This window comes from Hemicordylus capensis, chromosome 2, assembly GCF_027244095.1.
Source record: "Hemicordylus capensis ecotype Gifberg chromosome 2, rHemCap1.1.pri, whole genome shotgun sequence".
NCBI classification, from domain to species: Eukaryota; Metazoa; Chordata; class Lepidosauria; order Squamata; family Cordylidae; genus Hemicordylus; species Hemicordylus capensis.
The window spans coordinates 259463172-259486290 of record NC_069658.1 but is presented as its reverse complement, the minus strand read 5'-3'; the positions used below and the strand labels follow the sequence as shown (position 1 = coordinate 259486290).

Sequence of the window (23119 nt, the reverse complement as noted above, 5' to 3'; positions counted from 1 at the left end):
ACTGGTTGCCGGTTGAGGCCCTGGTTAGGTTTAAAGTACTAACTCTAACATTTAAAGCCCTAAATGGTATGGGCCCTCCATACCTCCAGGATTGCCTTGTTAGTTATGTCCCTCACCGGGTCCTGAGATTGGCCACAAATAATACCTTGATGATCCCGGGCCCTAGAGATATTAGACTGCAATCAACAAGAGCCAGGGCCTTCTCAGTAGTGGCCCCGACTCTATGGAATGATCTCCCGGACAATATCAGAGCCCTCCACGATCTGTTGGCCTTCTGCAAGGCATGTAAGACTGAAATGTTCCATCGGGTGTTCGGTTGCTGAGATGGCTTGTCTTAGAATGATTATGTGATCCATGGTTACTATGTTATGTTGGACTGAGTACTGTATGGGATTGGGGTTATGATCTTATGTAAGATGTATTTATATAATTGTGTTGTTATATGTTATTGTTGTAAGATGCCCTGAGTCCTTTGGGAGTAGGGCGACATATAAATATAAATATAAATATAAATATAAATATAAATATAAATATAAATATAAATAAAATTAACTGCTAGCTCCCTGGAAGGTAATTGAGTTTACACCTTTACTGCTACAGTTTGCAGCTGGGTTCAGCTTATTATATCACTTGCATGTCCGTGCGCTAATTTTTCTGTATAGCACACAGTTTCTAACTTGTGAATGGTATTATTATTATTGTTATTATTAAAATACTAGGGCTGTGCACATTGCTGATCATCAGTATGGGAATCAGTTTTGGCCAGATACTGATAATTAATGCACCATGATGCTGATGCAGGGGGTGGGCTGCATCAAATCGATCAAATATATCAAACTTATTAGATGCAATAGGATGGGGAGAGGTTACCTGTACTGAAAAACCAGATTCTTTCTCTCTTCCACTGGCCAATCACCCAAAGACATGAGTTTGGGGCAGTATACAGATATACTACATTCATACGTACATATATACATACATACATTAGCTGATGTGGCGACACTTTAAAATGGCACTTCCCCCCCCGCCCACTGATTATTGTCCCACAATGTCCTGGGGAAGGAAGAAACTCCCTGTAACTATGAGGAGTGGCAATCCGCCCCCTACCCCCGCCAGAAATGATCAGAGGAAGGACGCAGCATGATGCTGTGTCGTTCCCTGGGGTATTGTGGGGTGATGCCCAGTGCAGAAAGGCAGCATTTGAAACGCTTGACTAACAAGCAGAAGTTTGCCGGTTCGAATCCCCGCTGGTATGTTTCCCAAACTATGGGACATCCGGGGGATGGGCAGCCCCCAATCCCTGCCGCCCCTACTGTCTCTGTGATTGAGATGGTAGTCGTGTGGGTGGCCGCTCTCCCCACAGAGCCTTTTTAGGGAGGTATAAAGCAACTTTGGGAGTATAAAGCAACTCTTCCCAGTCTCACCAACCCATCCACAAAATGGTAGCTCATCTAATGAGTTTAGATCGACTTTGTTCCCAAAGAAGCATCTTTCAAACTATAACCATCCATTGGTTCGACTTACCTATCAGAGCGCACAGAAGCACCACACCCATCTGTGGTGTTTTTGGTCGATCCATTCTTTGATCCATGCCAGCTTATGAACGGGGCTTTAGTTACTTGTATGCCAGTCCTGCATAGAGGTGGGCTAACAAACAGCCCGCGGCAAGAGCACTGAAAAGCAGTCTGCACTTGCCTCTCTGTAAATAATCTCTGCCTCATTAAACCGTTAATATTCCCGATTCAGCTCCACTGTCTTGTCCTTGCATACCACAACTCTCTCCTTCTTGCATTCCACAACTCTGCACCAGCATTATGTAGAAGCACTACACAGTTTCCTTTCATCACTGCTTGAGTCTCAGCTATTTCTCAAAACTCCAGAAGCAGAAATTAATTTTTTTTAAACCACAAAAGGAAGTAAGCTACTTTTTAAAGTGGTTTCCTTATGAGTAGTTATGAGCAGTTATGTTAGAAGATCTGGTCTCTGAAACATGAAAAAAAACACACACACACAAACCGTAAGCTGCTATAGGAGGCCATGGTCAGTTAGGATGTTATCATCAATCAAGGATGTGGTCTAGAAAACCCAAGTTTGAGTAATCTTTAGATTAGGCAGTCAGGTATGGAATCGAAACTATCACCTGCATAGTTTCTAAGAACAATGGTGTTTTAAGATGAGGATGAGGGGGAAGCAGTGTCTTCTGCTTTGAAAATCTGAAGTTGTGAGCATGATAGTAATGGCTGGTGGGAGGAAGAGAAGGTATGGGTGAGTTGTTGCAATTCTCTCCCCTGCAATGCCCCAACTTCTTTGCAAAGTAGTACATGCACCAGCTGCATAGGGTTCCCAGATGTGGACTTTTACCACAGATTTAGAACTATTTTAAACCCCTTCCGATTATTTCTGTGTTGGAGGGGGTGTCCGGAATTCCAGCAATCCTGCTGCAAGTGCTGCAGGATGGCTCAAATCACTCAGCGTCTGTTACCCTGAGTAGGCCCTTTGGGGACAATGGGCTTACTCATGTGTAACATTGGTTGTGTGGCAGCAGGAGGCACTCATATGCTTCCCCTATAGGTACCACTCTGGAGGGGAGGCTAATGTTGAACAGTGGAGAAGGGGTATGCTCCCCGCCAAATGAGATTAAAATGCACCATGGGGTTCTGTGATCCAGTCAGAGGAAAGCTGGTGTTTGAACTGTGTGGGGAAAGGGGTCTGTGAGTTGTATTTATTATCAAATTATCCTGCTTTTAGCAGTGCATGCAGATATAATACTAAATAACATATGTAAATTTTATGCAATTTTTAAATGCAAAATGGAAACTTTTTAGTGACTTTTTTGTTGAACAGATTTCAACTATTTTCACCATCTGGACCAGGCAGCCCTGCAGCTGGGTGGTTGGTACCAGCTGAAGGGACAAATGCTCATTGTTATTTTTGTCATGCTCTTGTTGGGGGTTAATTTTTACCCCCAGTAGGTAAAACAGCAGAGCACTAAGGAATGAGCACACACTCCAGTGACAGAGTAGGTAGCAGAGGTTGGTTTCGTTGTTGCAGCTATTTAGATAAAACACATGGAGATCCTTGTAGAACTAAATACTATTTATTGGTTAAGTACACTTGAATAGGAAAGATCTAAACCTAATCTAAAGGACTACATAATGAATAGGTGAGGAGGGAGAGAGATGTTTCCATCTTCTCTCTAGGGAGGAAAGGAAGGATTGTGACTCAGCACAGGAAGTGTGGAAGAATCTGATCAGGGGTCATAGAGTAGAGACAGGTAGAACAGTTAGGGAGACCCTTACTCACCATCTCTACTCGCAATGCCCCTAGTGGTCATTAGAATAGTTGGTGCAAAAGGTCTATGCACTGGAACTCCATCTCCAACAGGTCTACACACTCCTAGAGATGGAAAATAGGTTAGCAATGCAATAGTTTCAACTTACAGTGTGTTGTCATGCTTTTATTGTCCTGACCATTGGGACTGCAGCAGCCTTACTTGCAAGGGTGTTTTAAACAGTTTTACAAGTTTTAAAAACACAAAAACTACTATAAAATGTGATCAGTGTTGTCAGAGGAATGAAAATGAAAATTGATATCTTCCAAAGACCATTCCATGGAGAGAGTACAACCATTGTTACCTTAACACTGACCTTAACCCTTACCCTCTCCTTACCTTATCTTCTACACGAAAATGACTGTAATTTCACTCTAATTGTTTGGGGGGAGGGATCAAGAAGGGATGATAACACAGAGAAAGCTGTTCCATCTCTAAGTGTGGAAAATAGGATAGTTGTGGTCAAAAATCACTATGAGCATTTGTTCCCTGAGATGATACCAATGGCCAAAATGTATGAGTCTGGCTCATGGACTAAAGTCAGAATGGGGGCTGACACATCATGCCTGCAGTGCTTGATGAACCATGCAGCTCACCTCGTGACTGAGGAGACCCACACACAGGCAGCATCCAGGATAGCCTTCCATTGTTAGAAGTACATTCTGCTTATGCAAGGGAGAAAGGGGAATTTTTGTAATCCTTTCTAACTTTAAAGACTGGGGAAGGTGCTCTTACCCACCCCCCCACCCCCCGGGCACATTTTTCCCACCGGCACTGTCATTAAAATCGGTCCCACAGGGTGGCAGCGTACCTCCTTGATGCCCCAGTATGTGGTGGACTCAAAGTGGATGGAAGTGTCCCCTATGTGTGTACACATCACGACGATTTGAGGAAGGTCATGCAAAAATGCAGCTGGAAGAAGAAGGGAATCTTTCAGCCCATATAAATGCAATGCAAGAGACTCACAGATTACTTAAACAACACGGATCCAATCTCTGGATTGCAGTCAAAGGACTGGGAAGATGCTTAAAGGGCATTGCACACTTTGTGTTGGAGATTCCAGCAAGCAGCAATCTCAGACTAGTGGGATACATGGATTCAGACTGGGCTGCAGACAGAACATATTGCAAGTCCACAAGTGAGCACCTCTGCTTATATAGAGATGGAGCCATTTGGGCTAGCCACAATCCCCCTCCCCTTGGCCTCGTGCAGAGGGGAGGGAGTTTGTCCCAAGCCCTGCCCTGCATGAGGCCCAAGATGCGGGCCGATTGGCCCCTTTAGTTTTGGGGGCGTGGTTTCGGCCGCGATCGGCCGATCCATGCCCCAGGCTCCTCAGTTCGGCCTGGGCATTCTTCGAGGAAGGAGCTCCTGTTGCGAGCTCCTTCCTAGAACACGGTTCGGGTGGGTCGCCCGACAGCGGGCGTGGGCGCATTCGGCGGGGCCTTCAGGTCTGCTGCAGGCTGCAGAAGGAGGCATCGCGGCGGTGGTAGCAGCATTCCGGCCGGCGGAACGGCGCTCGGCCGTTCGGCCCCTTTGGCGGCGTGGGCCCGGTCTCCTGAGGGCTTTAGCCTTTTGGTTTGTGTCGTCCCCCCCCTTCCCTTCGTGGCCCCTTGCGGTGGCGTGGGCCGTTCGTCAGGGGCCTGGTTTGTCCCCCCCCCCCTTTCCCCTGGTTGCGGGTTTTTTCCTGCCTGTTGGGGGCCTTTGGGTGGTGGCCATAGCGGGTTTGGGGAAGCATCCTTGCATTGCAACTCTCACTGTTGGCATTTGGGCTGTTGCAGTAGCTGGGAGGTTCGTTTTTACACTGGTTTTGGCAGAGATTTGGTGAATGCTTGTCCCTTGGGTACTAAGGTTTGGGGGGTTTCTCTGCTCTTTAAGGGCTGGCTTGGTGATTTCTTCATTCACCTTGCTGTATTCTCTGAAGTCCTATTTAGTCAAGGACAGGGAGTGTTCTAATGCCCAGGAAAGCTAAGGAAAAGAAAGGGGGGCGGCCCATTTGGCAGCCCAAGAGGCCCCCCCCACCCCCCCATGACGAAGAAATGGTGCTCATCCAGGGCCTGATCAACAGGATGGAAGCACTGGAAAAGGCCAAGGCTGTTCCTTCTGATAAGGGTGCTGGCCCATCTGGTGCGGGGGTGGGGGGGGGTAGCCTCCCAAGGTTCCTTGTCGGACTCGAGGTTCTGCCAGGACCCAGTTGCTAAAGTCTCTTTCCAACAGGTTGGGTGTGCTAGAGAAAGGCGGGGCCCCCGCGGGTCCATTTCCTCCCACAGAGCCGAGTGATCCAGGTGTGCCTCCGCCTAGTGGTCCAGTTCCAGGGCAGCCTTCGCCTGCAGTTCCAAGGCCTTCATCGCCAGCAGATTCTGTTCCAGTGCTCCCTTCGCCGATGGTTCCCCCTCCCACTCTACCAGTGGACCAGTTACCTGTGGATCCAGCTGCCCCGTTGGCACTGGGTGAGCCTGCAGCACCGACACCCCCCGGCGGCACTGGCCAGTGGCCTCCTGTTCCCTGGCCGATGCCTGCCATGGGGGGGGCTGGGGACCAGCCTCATACTGGTCCCCTTACACACAACCTTGGGGACTGGGTATCCCCATGGCTTTTCCAGGGTCTCGGCGGGCCTTCAAGGGGCAGCAGAACAGGTATGGCTGGGCAATAGGCCTGCTCCAGGTCTGCTAACACCACCTTCAGGGGCTCTTCCCACTACAGGCACTAGCACTGGAGGGCAGTCAGGCTTTTATCCTATGGGTATAATGCCTTCTGCGCAGCACACACCCTATGGCGGCATGGGGATACCTTTAGGAGACCATCTGCTCCCAGCAACGTGGGAGAAGATACTTAAGGGCGAATATGTTGACATATTTAGCCTATTGTTTCGGGAGCCAGAGGTCAAGCACAAGGAGGGCGAATCCTGCAAGGAACATGAGGCCACCAAGCGCAAACCGGTCGAGAAGACTTGGAACAATTGGCTGTCAGGCTTTACCATTTACATGGGGGTCATAGTGCAGGCTCAACCGGCCCGGGGACCAGCGCTGTTGAAATACATGGACATCATCCATAGTATTTTGGTGCCTGAAGGAGCATCAAATGCCATCCCCCAATCTCCACCACATACTCATTGCAATCCATTATCTGACTTCTTGGCTGGGACAGCAGTGGTTGTGCCCTGGGATATGGAGATGTTGCCCTTTAGAGGAACTCTCTCATTCTCCTCAACTGTCATTTTCCCTTGAGAGGAATTCTGAAAGTCCTCTTCTAATTTTCATTTCTCATTGGAGGAACCTTCAAATTCTCTTATAAATTTTGCTTTTGAGAAATTTCAGTTCCAAACTTAATTGCGCCCAGCAGGCAGCTGAATGGCTGCACCTCCACCTCCTTGCTCACTCAATTTTCATAAAGAGGTGGGGGCAGTGAAAGTGGAGGGGGGCATAAATGGAGGAGAAAGTGCTGGGCTAGACCTCTTTGCCAGGGTGATGAAGCAGCATACATGAAAGCCATGCTCCTGCCTCTTCTGAGCCAGCGTGGTGTAGTGGTTAGAGTGCTGGACTAGGACCAGGGAGACCCGAGTTCAAATCCCCATTCAGCCATGATACTAGCTGGGTAACTCTGGGTCAGTCACTTCTCTCTCAGCCGCCCTAACCTACTTCACAGGGTTGTTGTGAAAGAGAAACTCAAGTATGTAATACACCGCTCTGGGCTCCTTGGAGGAAGAGCGGGATAGAAATGTAATAATAATAATAACTTTTTTAAAAGTCTGCATTCATGTAAGCTCCCCTGGCGCATTGCACAAAATGCCATACTGCAGCTGGACTTTTGCAAATATGTTATCTTCTGCTCTGCACCTGCAGCCGCAAAGAGACTATGGAACACTGGTGAGGTTATTATTTTCCTTGTAATTATCAAAATAGGAATGATTGATTTGTGCTCCTACCAAAGCCCCATGGAGTTTCCAGAGGTCACTTCAGAGATTCATAATAAAAACAATGCAAGTCAGCATCAGTGATAGTCTATTAAATCAGCTTTGGGAAGAGTACTGTATAAATATACCTGGAGCTACTGAAGGGTAGGACTGGGAATTATGTCAGTCTGGAGTTAGGCTGATATTTGAGAGTGTCTCCATTAGCACAGTCTGTAACCAGGTCAAGGCTCTTCCTTTGTAAAATTAGGGATGAGGATGAGCCTTACAAGAAAAGTGAATATCTCTTAGCTGATTTATCTGCTATTGCTCTAACTGGTTATAAAGCCTCTTGAATTAGGTGACTGTTAATTTGCTTATGCTTAATATGATCCTGCTAATACTGTTGGTTCATTTGGCCTTCATTTGGCCTCTAAGTGAAAGTAAAGATCTCTCAGTTTTAAGAATGTATCAAAATAATTATTATGGACGAGGGGATTACCTCATTGCTGGAATTGTACCTTTGAGGACAGCTGTATATCCAACACACAGATTTCGGTCTGATCCCATTGATGACTTCCTCCCGTAAGTTATCTTTGTTGTTTGATTTTGCTTTTGAAAAATTCTGATCTCAGCTGCTAATGTCTACATTTTGAGTTCTCTCTCAAAAGGTAACAGAATAAGATTCTAGAGCTCTTTTGGTCGTGAAAATTCTTTGCCATGTAACAGAGATAGTGGCGAGTTTACTTGGTGAGATATTAATAACACAAATTCTAATCATCCCTATTTACCAGAGAGAATCTCAGGGTTGTTTGTTTGTTTGTTTATTGCTTGATTTCTATACTGCTTTTCATTAAAATAATCCCAATACAGTTTAGTATAATTAAAACTATACACACACACACACACACACACACACACACACACACACACCCCAGTAACACAAAAAACACAAAGCAGCAACAGCAAAAAACAGTTATCGCATATAAAAGCCTGGGTGAAGAGCCATGATTTTACTTGTTTTCTAAAAACTGCAATGGACTGAGAAGCGGATGCCAGTTTTACAATACCATCATGAAGTAAATCACTTTTCCTCTTTTGCTTTTGGGAAATTTGGGGGGATGCTGTTTCAAAATAATTGGAAATACAAAATAAGAAGGGAAATGACTGGCATGGTATAATCAAATCAAATCAACTTTATTACAATCTCCAACCATGTATATAGGAACATAGGAAACTGCCATATACTGAGTCAGACCATTGTTCTGTCTAGCTCAGTATTGTCTTCACAGACTGGCAGCAGCTTCTCCAAGGTTGCAGGCAGGAATCTTTCTCAGCCCTATCTTGGAGAAGCCAGGGAAGGAACTTGAAACCTTCTGCTCTTCTCAGAGCAGCTTCATCCCCTGAGGGGAATATCTTGCAGTGCTCACACATCAAGTCTCCCATTCAGCTTCAACCAGATGCAACCAGGGCAGACCCTGCTCAGGCTCGGACTGGCCCATAGGTCAACAGGGCATATTCCCGGTGCAACCTACCCACGCGTTGCCCCTGCGCCCCAACTCTCACTCTTAATTACCTATTCTGCTCAAAACCTGGCTCCCTCCCCACATACATTCCGGCACCCTCTCAGTGCCCCCAGTCCGGCCCTGACCCTGCTTAGCTATGGGGACAAGTCATGCTTGCTACCACAAGACCAGCTCTCCTCTCCTTCCTCTCCTATATCACATAATACTACTCTGTTTCACAACTTTATAAATACTTTGCAAGTATCAGACTTTATCTAATACAATCACAATTTATCTTTGAGGTGACCCTCATTATCTGCATGGGTTCTGTTCTAGCTTACAACCGCAGATAATGAAAATGCAGATAATGAGATCTTGAGGCAATGGGAATTCCTTGAGGTGAAAAAAAAGGCCAAAGAAGGCTAAGAAAGACAGAAATAATAGAAATAAAGTGCCATACCATGCTCACTAGGTCTCCATCTCTCCAGCAATGCCCCCACAACCCCCGATTCTGTCAATTTCCCATGAAAAATAATGGGATTTAAACAAAAAACAATCAAACAAAAGAACCACAAAAACAGTGGCTGGAAATGACCTTGAAAGTCATTTCCAGCCACCCAGAAATGGTGGACAGGCAAATTCTTACTAATTTTTCAACCATGTATAACGATCTTGGGTTATCATTGCCCGTCCATGGATACATGAAATCACAGATGCCAGGACCATGGATAATGAGGGCTACTGGTATCATGTTTTATACGGCAGCACAAAACTTAGTAATGTTAGATGTACTGTATTTACCTGAATCCAAGACTAGGTCTTTTCCAAGTTCTTTGATGTTAGAAATTGCGGTGTCATCTTCAATGTAGGGTCTTCTTTCTTTTGGGTAAATAGTATAACCTATATTTAAGCAATATTTTAAGGAGGTCATCTTAATTTCAGGGTTGTCTTCTATTCAGATAAATACATAAAACTCTTAAGTGTTTATCAGAGAGGAGCCAACAAAAATAAAATTTGTCTGAGTGACCTGGAAAGCCAACCAAAAGTGGAGTAATCAAAGACCTCCTATAATCTTTATAAAATACTCAGTATAATAAAATGTGCCCTAAAGATTCTAACACTCTGTCACCGCTCAGGCAAAAACATTACCTATAGGATATTTTATTAATCCATTCCTCTATAACTTTTGATGGAAGGACATGAAATCTCATAATTGCAAAGGCTCTGTAATGGGTTAGAATTATAAGGGAGGTGATTCATTTTGCCAACTTATGACAGTAATATGTTGTTTAACAAATGCCTTGGCTTGATCCTATCCCATCCTAAACAACAACATGATGCTATTCCACATACTCTCAATTGTGTGTTTAAGGCTAGCTTCCAGCTAGAATTAAAATTATCAATAAATGTTGAAAGGGCTAATCCATTAGGGAGAAATATTAACTTAAAGCAATAATTACATATAGCAATCCAATTGCTAGACTCACTCCTAAGAATTCCTGTCTCCAGTCTAAGGGCAGCATTGATACCTAATTAGCCAACTGAAACACTGCTCTCAAGAACATCATCTATGAGGGTCAGCTTCCCATATGGTCCAAACTGTGACCCATACAAAAGCTGACACAAAACTTTGACTTCAAATAATTTCAAAGCTGCAGGTGCAAATTTACCTCCATTGGTCTGATACAATCTCAGAATTGCAACCCAACTCCTCCAAACTATTTGAATTGCATACCCTCGCTGTGTTAATCTTTTATCAAGTTCATGGAATACCACTATGGACGGAATGGATTTTGCATTTTGTTTCAAGCTTGAAACAAAACACAGACGGCCGAAACACTTCATTAAAACAGCGGTTGACCCAGTTGTGTCAACAGAACAAACCTAGAAACATTTTGAGTGTTTCGGTCATAGGGAACAATGGAGAAGCTCGAAACACCCCATTGTTTCCAATGGGTAGCTCCTAGGGACACCAAAGTGGGCTGTGTGGTAGGGCATGATAGGTCCTACCTAACCCACAAATGTAATGGGTAAGTGGGTGATCTTTAACCCATTTTTAACCTTTCCCAAACCCCCAAAGGATCATAAGCCAATCAGAATCCTGTGCCAGAAAACCAATAAGTGGGGGGAGGCCTCTAAAATGGTGTTTGAAACATAAAAATGTTTTGAATCAAAACAGGGTTGTTTTGTTCCGAGCTTGAAACAGGTCCTTTATTTAAGGATGTTAAGGATGTTTTGCAAATCCCTAAATACTACCCCCAAGTATTTAAAACATTTAACTTGTTGGATACTATTACCATTAATACACCATTTGTAATACTTTGGCTTTTTAGCGAAGACCACAACTTTAGTTTGGCATGGTGTAGGAAAGGATATGTGGAGTCACAGTTTTCCTTCAGACCCAGCAGCAACATTAACCTGCATTATTTCCAATGGCTATGGTGTTGCACAAGGATGCTGTTTCAAAATTATTTGTTACATTTCAGTCCCACCCTTCCTCCAAGCAATTGTCTCCAGGGTTCTCTGTGTACTTTACCCTCACAATGTGAGGTAATAAGAAGAGAAACTGACTAGCTGAGATTTCCCCAGTATGTTTGGGACGCCTCAGCCTTCCATTCATGGAATGCTTATGGCAGTTGCCTCTTCGGACCAATGTCATAAGTGGGAAGGGTGCAGGCAGTCTTTGCACAACAGTGCCAGGGTAAGACTTCTGACTGTGCTCTTCAAATGCTCTGTTGAGGACTGTACTCTGTTGCTGTATGCAGCAAATCGAGCGAGCGCCGCTCCCGGAAAAGTGGCAGGGTGGCAGCCAAGGACCGGCTTAGCTGCTCCTTAAGGGAATCACTTCCCGCCCTGCCAAATCGGTTTGGCTGTGGGTGCCTGAGCCGGTTCAGCACTTCCCAAAGAAGGCTGAACAAAGTTTATATAAGTACTCTGTAAATTAAAATCTATTCCGTTATCCAAAAACCTTTGGTTTGAGATGAGTGTTAAGATGCTTTACATTTTCACTCATGCTCTAAAAAGAATGGAAATTGCAAGTTAAGGTGCCCATCTTATCTTCCGTGCCACATACTCTATAAAAACTTTATATAGTCTTGAATATGGTGGCTTTAGAAATGAGGTTCCATGCACCCACACTTTGCCTTGATCAGAGATGCATCAGGCAGAAATTCATCAGGGGCTTCTCTAAGAATCGATTGGGGAAGCTGCACCTGTTAAATGCCTGCCTGCCTGCATCCCTCCCCAGCCCAATGTCCAACTGAAAGACCAAGGCAAAGCATGGAGCCTCATTTCTAAAGCTATCATCATGATAATGTGGTGTAGTGGTTAGAGTGCTGGAATAGGACCAGGGAGACCCGAGTTCAAATCCCCATTCAGCCATGAAACTAGCTGGGTGACTCTGGGCCAGTCACTTCTCTCTCAGCCTAACCTACTTCACAGGGTTGTTGTGAGGAGAAACTCAAGTATATAGTACACCGCTCTGGGCTCCTTGGAGGAAGAGCGGGATACAAATGTAAAAATACAAAATAAAAAATATATACCAGACTGTACAAAAACTTTACAGCTTATATGGTGCAGAAGTTAAGATGGGCACCTTAACTTGTAATTTCTATTCTTTTTAGATGTAAAGCATCTTAACTCTCATATCGAACCAAAGGTTTTTGGATTTTGAATTTCCAGGAGTTCAAAGGAAAATCTGATTCAACACAAAGGGGAATCACCCATGCTGATTAAGTGGTTTTCCCATTGTTGGGCAGTATACCTCTGATGTAAAATCTCTGTGTTCAAAGGCAGTCTGCCATCACCTTAAATGCCACCACAAGACCCAGTCATCTTGCTTCCTCCTTGCATTCCCTTGTAAGTACAATTGCTGACATATGTACCTTCACAAGCCCATTCATCACCCAGCCCTCACTGCCTCATATAGCTTGTAAGGACCCCTGTTACCTTGCCACCCGGTTGTGTTTCCTCATAAGCATTCACCCTTACTTGAGTTCTTTCGCACAACCCATTTCCACCTCATGCATTCCCTCAGAAGTTCATACACCACTCTACCCCAGCCATGGAAATAGTGCTCAGAGGAAGTATACTTCCCAGGTCCCCCATGTGCTCTCCCAATGTCCTGTGTGAATTATCAGCCCCATGGGCTTCTCCTGCAGAAGAAACCCTCCCAGTACCAAAAACCTAATGAACTGCATCAGAGATGGCCGTGGTGGAAGCTGCACTGGAGGATGCTACAGATTCATTGGGACTGCAGTGCCCAATGGACAGCCCTAGTAGCTACAGTAACACTAGTTTTATAGAGTTTAAGGGTCAGTTTTTTAACTGCTGCATCTTAGCCAAATTCTGCACCAGATCTGAAAGGGTGGTGTCCCCTAGTTGATGCCTGCAAGCTTTCAGGCAGATAGGGCAGAAAAATTAGATGTTTTCGCCATAGAATATTCAGGGGTTATTCAGGGCTTATAATGTTAAAATTCTGCAACAACTCCCTCATCTTAATATAATGCCTTATGTCACAGTTCTGTTAATATAGTTGTGATGTAAGGAAAGGTTCTTTAGTCGCAGTTTTAGCCACCATAGATGTTCTCTCTCTCTGTAAGTGGAGGGTAAATTTTCCTTTCTATTGAAAAACTGCTGGCTTTGATCAGTATTCTTTGGAGGGTACAGTAGTATCTTAAGCCTGGTTTGACAAAAGTTGTTCCCCATGCCTCTCCAGACTAATAGCACTGTAGGCCTCAGTAACTGGGCTGGGCACATAATAGATCCTCAAACTCACAGAATACCACCCCCCACTTTAGTGGCACACATCTCTTTTTCTAACACATAGTTATTAAGGGACATTTTAACTCTGAACACTTGGCAACACTCCACTCAGTCCAACACAGCAATCAGGATCCACATAGTAAAATTTTCAAAGTTATGTTTTGACCGAAGTTCAATAAATTAAAGGTAAAGTGTGCTGTCAAGTCGATGTCGACTCCTGGTGACAACAGAGCCCTGTGGTTGTCTTTTGGTAGAATAGAGGAGGGGTTTACCATTGCGTCCTCCCACACAGTGAGCTGGATCTCACAATCTGTGAGACCTGGTTTCTTCGAGTGAGCGGTGAGGGAGCCCTGGGTGGCCGGATCGGCCGCCCACACAATTTACGGCTCCATGACGGAGCTGGCGGGGGCTGGGAGGAGTGGGGGCCGATCGGCCCCAGCAAGCTCCAGCATGCCCTGCGTGAGTGTGCAGGGCATGCTGGTGAGACCCCCGGAGCCAGGAGGCAGCTTTTTGCCTCCCCTCCAGGGGTATCCTCGTGAGGAACCGCACCGTGGCTACTCATGATCAAATAGCCCGGGTTTGCGGAGTGCTCGCTCCTCAAACCCGAGCTAAGGGGAGGGGTACTTGAGCGGGTTAACCGCTTGAGAACCACCGGGCTCACAGCTGAGCCCGATGGTTCTTATGATCAGCAAAAATTGGGCTAGGCTCTCCTAGCCCGATTTTTGCCAAACATCAGACTAGCCCCAGTATGAGATGATGCCTTTCAGCATCTACCTATATAGCTGCTGCCCAATATAGGTGTTTCCCATAGTCTGGGAAACATACCAGTGGGGATTCGAACCAGCAACCTCTGGCTTGCTAGTCAAGTCATTTCCCCACTGCGCCATTAGGTGGCTGTTCTATAGATTGCCTATTAAATAATACAATCATGTGAGGGCAAACCACAATGTAGAATTTCCTGATATTGAACATCAAAAACTTTGTAAAACCTTCAACTAAGTTAAAGTTACATACACACACACCATCTGAAAAAACACAATTAAATGAAATTAGTAGATTCAGTAATAATGCCAATGTGATCCCACCTCATGATTATTCAGCAGTGAATAAGCACACAAGAAGAAGGAGGGAATTTGTGTTCACTTTAAATCTGTACTTTTTTTCCCCTTTAAAAAACACGAACACAGTCTCACACACACACACACACACACACACACACCCCAATGGTCATTAATAATAACAAATGCTTTAACAATCATGTTCCAAACCATAGATTCTCTTCCGAGAAATTCCCCATAAACCCCACAGTTCTCCCACTTGATTTAATTTCCTTCAGGATGGTATTATCAGCAAAAATAGTGGTAGTCCTTAAGCCAATCTGACTGAAATAGTAGGCCTTAACCCTCTAGATTGTGCCCTTTAACAATATATAGTGGCTGATACTCTGCTTTATAAATCCTCTAGAGCAGGGATTCTCAAACTTGGGTCCTCAGGTGTTATTGGACTTCAACTCCCATAATCCCCAGCCTCAGTGGCCTTTGGTTGGGGATTATGGGAGTTGAAGTCCAATAACACCTGAGGACCCAAGTTTGAGAATCACTGCTCTAGAGAACAAAAGTCTAGTTCTTGAAACCCAACTCTTTAGAGGGATGGAAACTTAATGGGCACTTATTAGGGATGTGCAGGAATCGATTTTTTCAATTTGATTTGTACCCAAATTGAATCACCCCTGATTAGTTTTGGGTCGGAATCTGTCCCCTGCCCGAATCACCCCAGATTTGATTTGTACCCAAATTTTCCAACTCTGAATCTGAATCAACTTGGAGCAAAAAAGGGGGTTCTGGGGACAAAGGAGTGGGGTGGGTGAGAGTGTGCAATGGGTGGAAGCTACCAACCAAATTTCAAAGAAATTGGACAAAGGGGTGATTTTTTAAAAATTGAAGTTGGCGTGTCTTTAAGCTTTTCCCCATAAGGAATAGAGGGGATTTCAGCAGCCTTATTAGTCCACATGGAGGGCACTAGGGTGGCCCAGAGCAGGTTATGGTGAGTGGTAGTACCCAATGGGTGCAAGGAAGTTAACACCCAGATTTCAAAGAAATCAAGAAACGGGGTGATTTTTAACAATTTTTTTGAAATTGGCATGACTTTGTGGCAGATTTGGGGTAGAAAAGGGGTTTCAGAGGCAGAAGAATGGGTCAGGTGGTAGTGCCCCAATGGGTGCCTGCTACCACCCAGATTTCAAAGAAATTGGTGAAAGGGGTGATTTTTCTTTTCTTTTCTGAAATTCGTGTGTCTTTAAGCTTTTCCTCCGTAGGGAATAATGGGGGATTTCAGCAGCCCCATTACTCCACTTGGGGGGCACCGGGGTGGCCCAGAGTGGGTTGTGGTGTAGTGCACATAAGGTGCCAACCACTCCCAAAATGACAAGCCCATGGGGCACTCGGTTTTGTTGTCGGTTTTGTCTGAGGTGTCCTGAGAGTAGATTCTCTGGTAGGAAATGAGAGTGGATTCTGTCTAAGTTCATTCATCATTTTGCACCAAAGAAGATTATGAATGAACAAAGATGAGCAGTAACAGAATCACTGGTGGCAGAGGCACTCTTACCCCGGGACTTTTAGGCCAAGGTCTAGGGCCTCCACACCCTCTGTGGGCCCCCAAATCCTTTTTAGTCTGTCCCAGGTGGTGTGGTCACATTAAAAATGTGTTTAAAATACGGGGGGGGGGGGGGCTTCCAAAATCCTTTAGGTCCAGGCTCCAAAATTGCCTAGGTGCACCTCTGGCTGGTGGGTTTACCTCACAGGATTTTTACATTGTTTTCCACTCACAGTATTAAAAGGTCCTTTCCATTATTCTCCCCTCCCCCAAGACCATTTTTCAGGGATTGTTTAACTGCCTCCTCGTTATATGGAAGCAAGTCCCACTGACTTTAATGAGTTTCCTTCCTTCTAGGTGTGTGCACAGAAGTGCAGGGTCCGTTATCAAAATGTGCCCATAGAAGTGCAGGTTCAGTTATCAAAATGCTGCTGGAAAAGACATGTGTACTCCAGCCCAGCATCCTCTTTCTCACAGTGCTAAGCTACATGCTTTCAGAAAGCTCCAAAGAAGTGCAGCAAGGAAATCCTGGAAACCATTCCCACCCAGTGCCAACAAACTATTATTGTGGTGTAGACTGCCCTTGAACATGGATGTTCTATTCCATATTCTGGAACAAAGATCCAAACTGCCTCTGAATATGGAAACTTGATTTTTAAAGCATGGCCAGGTGAAGTTTCCATAGTCACTGGCAGTTTGGATCTGATGTAGAACCTCCATGTTCAGGAGCAATCTACACCAGGATGATGGTTTCTTGGTGCTGGGTGGGAATGATTTTTAGGATTTTCTTGAGATTCCTCCTTCGGAACGTCCTAGCATGGGGTCCTGGGTCCCAATACTGTACATTTTTACTTAGAAGTAAGCCCCAGAGGAATAAATGTGGTTCCCCACCCCCTCAGAGGGGTCTCCTCCCTTCTATGTTTTGTTAAGGGGCTGAGAGGCTAAAACTATGAATCCTCTTTTTAAGAGTTAAAACCTTAAACTGCTGCATCTCAGCCAGTTTGCAATGGATATGTACCAGATTTGGAGAAGTGGTGTCTCCTGGCCCCTAGCTGATGTGTGCTCAATATCAGAGGAAGGGATTAGGTGGATACCTTTGACTGTGTAAGTCATAGAATGTTCAGGGCTTATAATGACAGCTGAAAACACTCCTCATCATAACTATACTGGCATGACTGCCGGGATAATTTCTGCCTGATTTCTCAAAGTAGTACTAATCTTAAATACACTACAGCCCCATTCACAAGTTATGTTCAACATCTGTACGAGTATGAAGTGTACACAGGTACAGATTGGACACAGGAACAGTCATTCACATATTCTGTTGACATGTGACAGATATAACAGTACGCTTCCTAGCTGTACCATGCATTTGAAGGGTCTGTACTTGGGTCCACTTTTTAAATAAATGCAGTTAGTCATTCACACAAACACATGTACGAGTGTACAGACATCTTTACATTCGTACAGCATAATGTCTGGATTGGGCTTTAGTTATGCACACAGTGGGACTTACTTCTGAGTAGGCCCAATATTGTTCTCTCTAGCCCCATGAAATATAAGTATTAGGAAAAGCTTTCCACATGTCTGCAATCTCTGCATGGAAACAGAGTGAATATTATATCTGTCTTTATGATGAATTTGATGTCATACAAATGCCACCAATGCTTTTTAACATCTACATGAAACCGCTGGGTGAGGTCATCAGGAGATTTGGTGCAGGGTGTTATCAGTATGATGATGACATCCAAATCTATTTCTCCTTATCATCATCATCCTCATCCTCATCCTCATCCTCATCCTCATCAGGAAATGGTATTCTGTCCCTAAATGCCTGGCTATTGAAACAAATTGAAACTGAATCCAAGCAAGACGGAGGTGCTGCTCATCGTGGGGGATTGAAATCTGAGGGATGAGTTAGATCTTCCTGTGTTGGATGGTGTTACACTCCCCCAGAAGGAACAGGTACGAAGCTTGAGAGTGCTCTTGGATCCAGGCTTCACCCTGGTATCTCAAGTGGAGGCTATGGCCAGGTAGGGGTAGGCACAGAACCAGCTGGTCCGGTTTGATTTGAGTCTGAAATGGACCTGAACTGGACAAGGCCAGTTCAGTCCGGCACCCCTTTGAACCGCTCCCATCTGGTTCGGTCCGGGTGTGTGTGTCATGATTTGATTGTTTTTTACTACACTTACCCCCTCCAGGGCGGTGGTTCAAGGCAGCGGGGTGGGGTCCGTGGAGGTTCCCCCTTCCCCCACCAGCCTCCCCATGCCATGCAGAGGCCCATTGCGCAAGCATGGCAGCCTCCAAAATGGCCACCGTGCCGAAGTGGCATCCTGGGACTTCCGGTGGCCTGGAGCTCCCCAGTCCCCACTGCCCCTACTGGCTCCATGATGTGGGCGGCCAATCCAGTCACCCAGGGACGGCTCCCAGCTTGTCTGTGGGGAGAGAGCTCAGCCCACCCAGCCCCTTTATGCTCTCCACACAGCTCGTGTGGAGAGCCTCATAGTGTATGTTTATGTCCTATGCTTCCAGTATTTTCAATTAAGTAAATATATCGTAGTGAATATATGGAATCAATGGGAGTTACAGGACCACTATGACTTCTGCTGAAATAATTATTCTGAACAATTAGTCAGTAAAAAGAATATTATCCAAGACAGAGTCACCCATGTTAGACCTGATGAACCAATTGTAAATAATTTTAAGGGGGAGAAAGGGAAATGACCCATTTTTTAGCCAGGCTTTAGTGACGTTGAAATGATTTTAAGTTGTTTTAATGTTAATGGTTTTAAGGGCATATTTATTTTGTTTCTATTTGTTTTTATTCATGTGAACTGCCTAGAACTATCTGGGCTAGAAGGGTTAAAACTAAATGAATGAATGAATGAAATGAAATGAAATGACAAGCATGGTACTAGCATGTGGAGTCACATTTTTCCTACAGAACCGGAATTAACCTGCATACATCTCAAAGAATTTCACTATTAGATTATACCCTGTTGATCACTTACATAACAAAGATTAAATGAAATTTACACAAACTGTCAGAATACATGCTAGAAATCCAACTCTTTCTTTATTCATTTATGCTGGATATGCCCAAATAGATACCATCATGGAATAAGATGTTTAATTTTTATTATTTATTTATTTATTTGATTTATATACCATCCTTCCAAAATGGCTCAGGGCAGTTTACAACAGGATAAAAACAATTAAAACCAGTTAACAATTAAAATCAAAACTATAAAAACAGAATAAAACCAATTAAACATTCCAAAAACCCTGGAAAACCAGGGCAAACATTTTAAACAATTTAAAACAGTTTAAAAGCCCTGGAAGGCCAGGCCAAACAGATAGGTTTTAAGGGCTCCCCTGAAAGACAGTAATGAACTCAAATTACAGATTTCTGCCGGGGGTGCATTCCACAGCCCACGAGCAGGGACAGAGAAGGCCCGCCTCTGAGTCGCCACCAGATGAGCTGGTAGTAACTGGAGATGGACCTCCTCCTTAACACGTGGTGGGAATCATGCAGAAAAAGGCACTCTTTAAGATAACTTGGACCTAAGCCCTTCAGGGCTTTAAAGGTAATAGCCAGCACTTTGTATTTTGCTAGAAACAAATTGGCAGCCAGTACTACTGTTTGAGAACAGGCATAATATGGTCTCTCTGGGTTGCCCCAGAGACCAATCTGGCTGCCGCATTTTGAACTACCTGAAGTTTCCAAACTACATACAACGGCAGCTCCACAGAGAGCACATTGAAATAGTCAAGCAGGGAGGTTACCAGCTTGGTAATACTTCCAGTATTACTTTCATTTAATGTGTAATTTTATGCTGGTCTCTGACCGTAGTAAAGCGTGACTGACTGACTGCACCACTGTTTTGAGGTCATCCAAAGCAATTTAGACAGTTAAGGCAATTAAGTTCTTATGTTCTTAATTCAATGACTGACATGCTTAGCCTCATGCCATGGGCAGTTCTGCACCACCCATAGACATCTAAAACAACACTGGCACTGTGGACTCTCTTGTGCTAATATGTAATCCCCAAAAGTAATGATTTCAAAATGCATTAGCATTGACTCAGTCACTGAAACTGATGAAATGATAGAAAGAAGAATGTGACTTGAAGAATGGGGAGAGTGAGGGAGGCAGGCAAGATGAATGGCTCGCCCAGCTTGCAATGTACTTCTCATGATATATGAGAATATATAGACACCGTCTACAGATGCATATATCAGGCAGTATAGAAATGTTAAATGAATGTATCTCCACGCTTCAGTGTATTATAAACCAATTCAACTGATTCATGGAGGATTCTGCCTATCAACAATGATTAGCGATGATAGCTAAATGGGATTCCTGGCTGACTGTCAGATGCTGGGGAATAAAGCAGGAGAGGGCCATTCTGCTTTCTTGGTCTGTTGATGAGGCATCTGCTAAAGTGCTAACCCCTGCTAACTGGGCAAAAAGGCACCTTTTAACGTGGTGATTCTCTTCATTTAGCAGGGGGAGAGTAACTGGCCCTATCCACCCCCAGCACAGTGACTGTTGCTGGTGTCTATCTTGTGTTTCTTTTTAGATTGTGAGCCCTTTGGGGACAGGGTTCCATCTTATTTATTATTTATTTGTTATTTCTCTGTGTAAACTGCCCTGATCAAATCAAATCAAATCAAATCAAATCAATCAATCAATCAATCAATCAATATAGGAAACAAGTTGCTAGACAGATGGATCTTTGGCCTGATTCCCCAGGATAGTTCCTCTATTCTTAAGGGATATGACTATAAATTTTTGTTTTTATTTGAGGAAGCAGGATTCTGACAATATTTTAACTGGTCAATGCTACATTTAATTTTCATTCCAGAGTATTCGAGAGGAACTACCAGCATGTCCTGGCTATGCTGCTTGCCATCAATGAGATCAACCAGAATCCCCAGCTCTTGCCCAATATTACTCTAGGCTACAGCATCTATGAACACTGTTTCAGCGCAAGGAAATCTTATGAGGCCGCAATAGATCTGCTCTCTACTGGCCACTGGACGGTCCCCAACTTCAAGTGTGGGAGGCAGGAAAAACTGTTGGCTGTCATTCAAGGAGGGGACTCTGAAACCTTTTTTCAGATGACATCTATGTTAGGCATTTACAAGGTCCCTCAGGTATGGATGGCAGTGGGTACCAGGCTGAGCAAACCTGAAACCCCAGTCTGCATGTTTTAATGGCAGTCTCTTCAGAAGTGTGAAACTGGGGCCATTTGTAATTTGTAATCTTTCACCCCAGTTTAGATGTTTTCTATTGGCATGCACTAAAGGGGATTCTTGCCTGTGCGATTCAATAGCAGTAAAGTAAGTAAAGTTGTGCCATCAAGTCGGTGTCGACTCCTGGCGACCACAGAGCAATGTAATTTTCTTTGATAGAATACAGGAGGGGTGTACCATTGCCATCTCCCGTGCAGTATGAAATGATGCCTTTCAGCATCTTCTTTTATTGCTGCTGCCCAATTTAGGTGTTTCCCATAGTCTGGGGAATGTAAGAGTGGGGATTCAAACCAGCAAACTCTTGCTAGCTATGAGAGGAAAACATGAGGGTATTTAAAAAAAAAAAACATGTTGGAGAAATATCTTGTTTCATTTCTTGAGGCACAATAACAGAGAATTAGATCTTGTGTGTCATTGTTAATCACAATGATTAAGAAAATAAAATCGAAGTCCTTACGTTGATGTTCTTTAAATGGACCTTTTATGCCGCCCTGGGCTTTTTTAAAAAAAGATGGGATAAACTAAGCCTTTTCTCTTTTAAAATCCCACATATTTCTTCTTTTCCCACACAAAATGTTGTCTACATACAATTTCAAACCACTGGTTCTAAACTTTCTCTCAGGAAGAACAGAGAATCCCACTCCTCCTTGTATGTGACAGCCCTTTAGATATTTGAAAATGGCTTTCATATCTCTTAGGCTAACAATGTCTGAACATTACTTCCAACACTAAACACCAACTCATTCCTTGTTAGCTCACTTACAGTTTTGTCAGCTATCTTCTGAGTGACAAAACACTGTTCCCGTCTTCCTACTTGATAACTCCCAAGGAAGCCCCTCAGTACATGGGAATAGTAAAGTTGCTCCTGAATTTTGGATGGACGTGGGTTGGTCTCATTGCTCCAGATGATGATGCTGGTGATAGCTTTGTGAGAACTATGAAGATGGCCATCTCCAACAGTGGCAATTGCATAGCTTTCACGCACAAGATAGGGAAAATATTTTCGACTAATCTTCGGCTGTTGGAACTAGTGTCAAGCTTTGTTGAATGCTTAACAAAGACAGATGCCAATGTGCTCATTTATTATGGGGATTCTGATTCTATGTTTCTGTTGCCTCACATGCTACTTGCAACTGAAGATGAGCTCGGTGGCCCTCTAGGAAAAGTGTGGATCACAACAGCTCTTTGGGGCTTCACATTAAGCACATCTTTTGGATACTGGGATATCAGATCATTTCATGGTGCTTTGTCCTTCATCACACAAATGAAGAGGAGGATAAATTCCCAGGATCTGTTCTTTGTCCAAGATGAATATGATATTGTTTGGTCAGAAACATTTGCCTGCATCATTTCCAACCATGCTTGGTCAAAGAAGACCTGGAAAAGATGCACAGGGTGGGAAAATATGGAGGGTCTTGATCCAGCTTGTCTTGGAAAAGGCATGCCTGCTGAGAGCTATAGCATCTATAATGCCATCTACGTTGTAGCACGTGCCTTCCATGCCATGATCACATCCACATTTAATCACATGGTAGCTTCAGAAGAAGAGGAATTGAAGCGTCAGAATATACAGCCATGGCAGGTAAGATTCATTAAAATTACAGCTGAAAAGAGCAGGGTCCCCCCTTGCACCTTGATGAGGTGAAGTTCCATTTCCTTTCATTCCGGTTCTATGAACTCAGCATGTGGCTTGTCTCTGTCCCACCCCCACCCCCCATTGTGATTTCATGATATGGTTGGCAATGGGAGTAGTGGTTTCCTAATTGTGCCTAAAATGAGTCA

The 23119-nt window shown here is 44.3% G+C and overlaps 1 protein-coding gene and 1 long non-coding RNA gene across 2 annotated transcripts in view; one reads left to right on the top strand and one right to left on the bottom strand.

Moving 5' to 3' along the window:
* LOC128343956 (uncharacterized) overlaps nucleotides 1-9653 on the bottom strand; it is a 30514-nt gene extending 20861 nt beyond the window's left edge. Inside the window, exon 1 of the mRNA XM_053293395.1 lies at nucleotides 9524-9653. Within this exon, the coding sequence (XP_053149370.1) occupies nucleotides 9524-9653 (130 nt within the window). The remainder of the gene's footprint in view (nucleotides 1-9523) is intronic.
* A 7516-nt stretch (nucleotides 9654-17169) lies between these two features.
* LOC128346803 (uncharacterized) lies at nucleotides 17170-21793 on the top strand. Its single transcript, XR_008317208.1, has 2 exons — nucleotides 17170-18043; nucleotides 20947-21793. It is a non-coding gene; the product is annotated as an uncharacterized LOC128346803 (long non-coding RNA).
* The last annotated feature ends 1326 nt before the right edge of the window (nucleotides 21794-23119 follow it).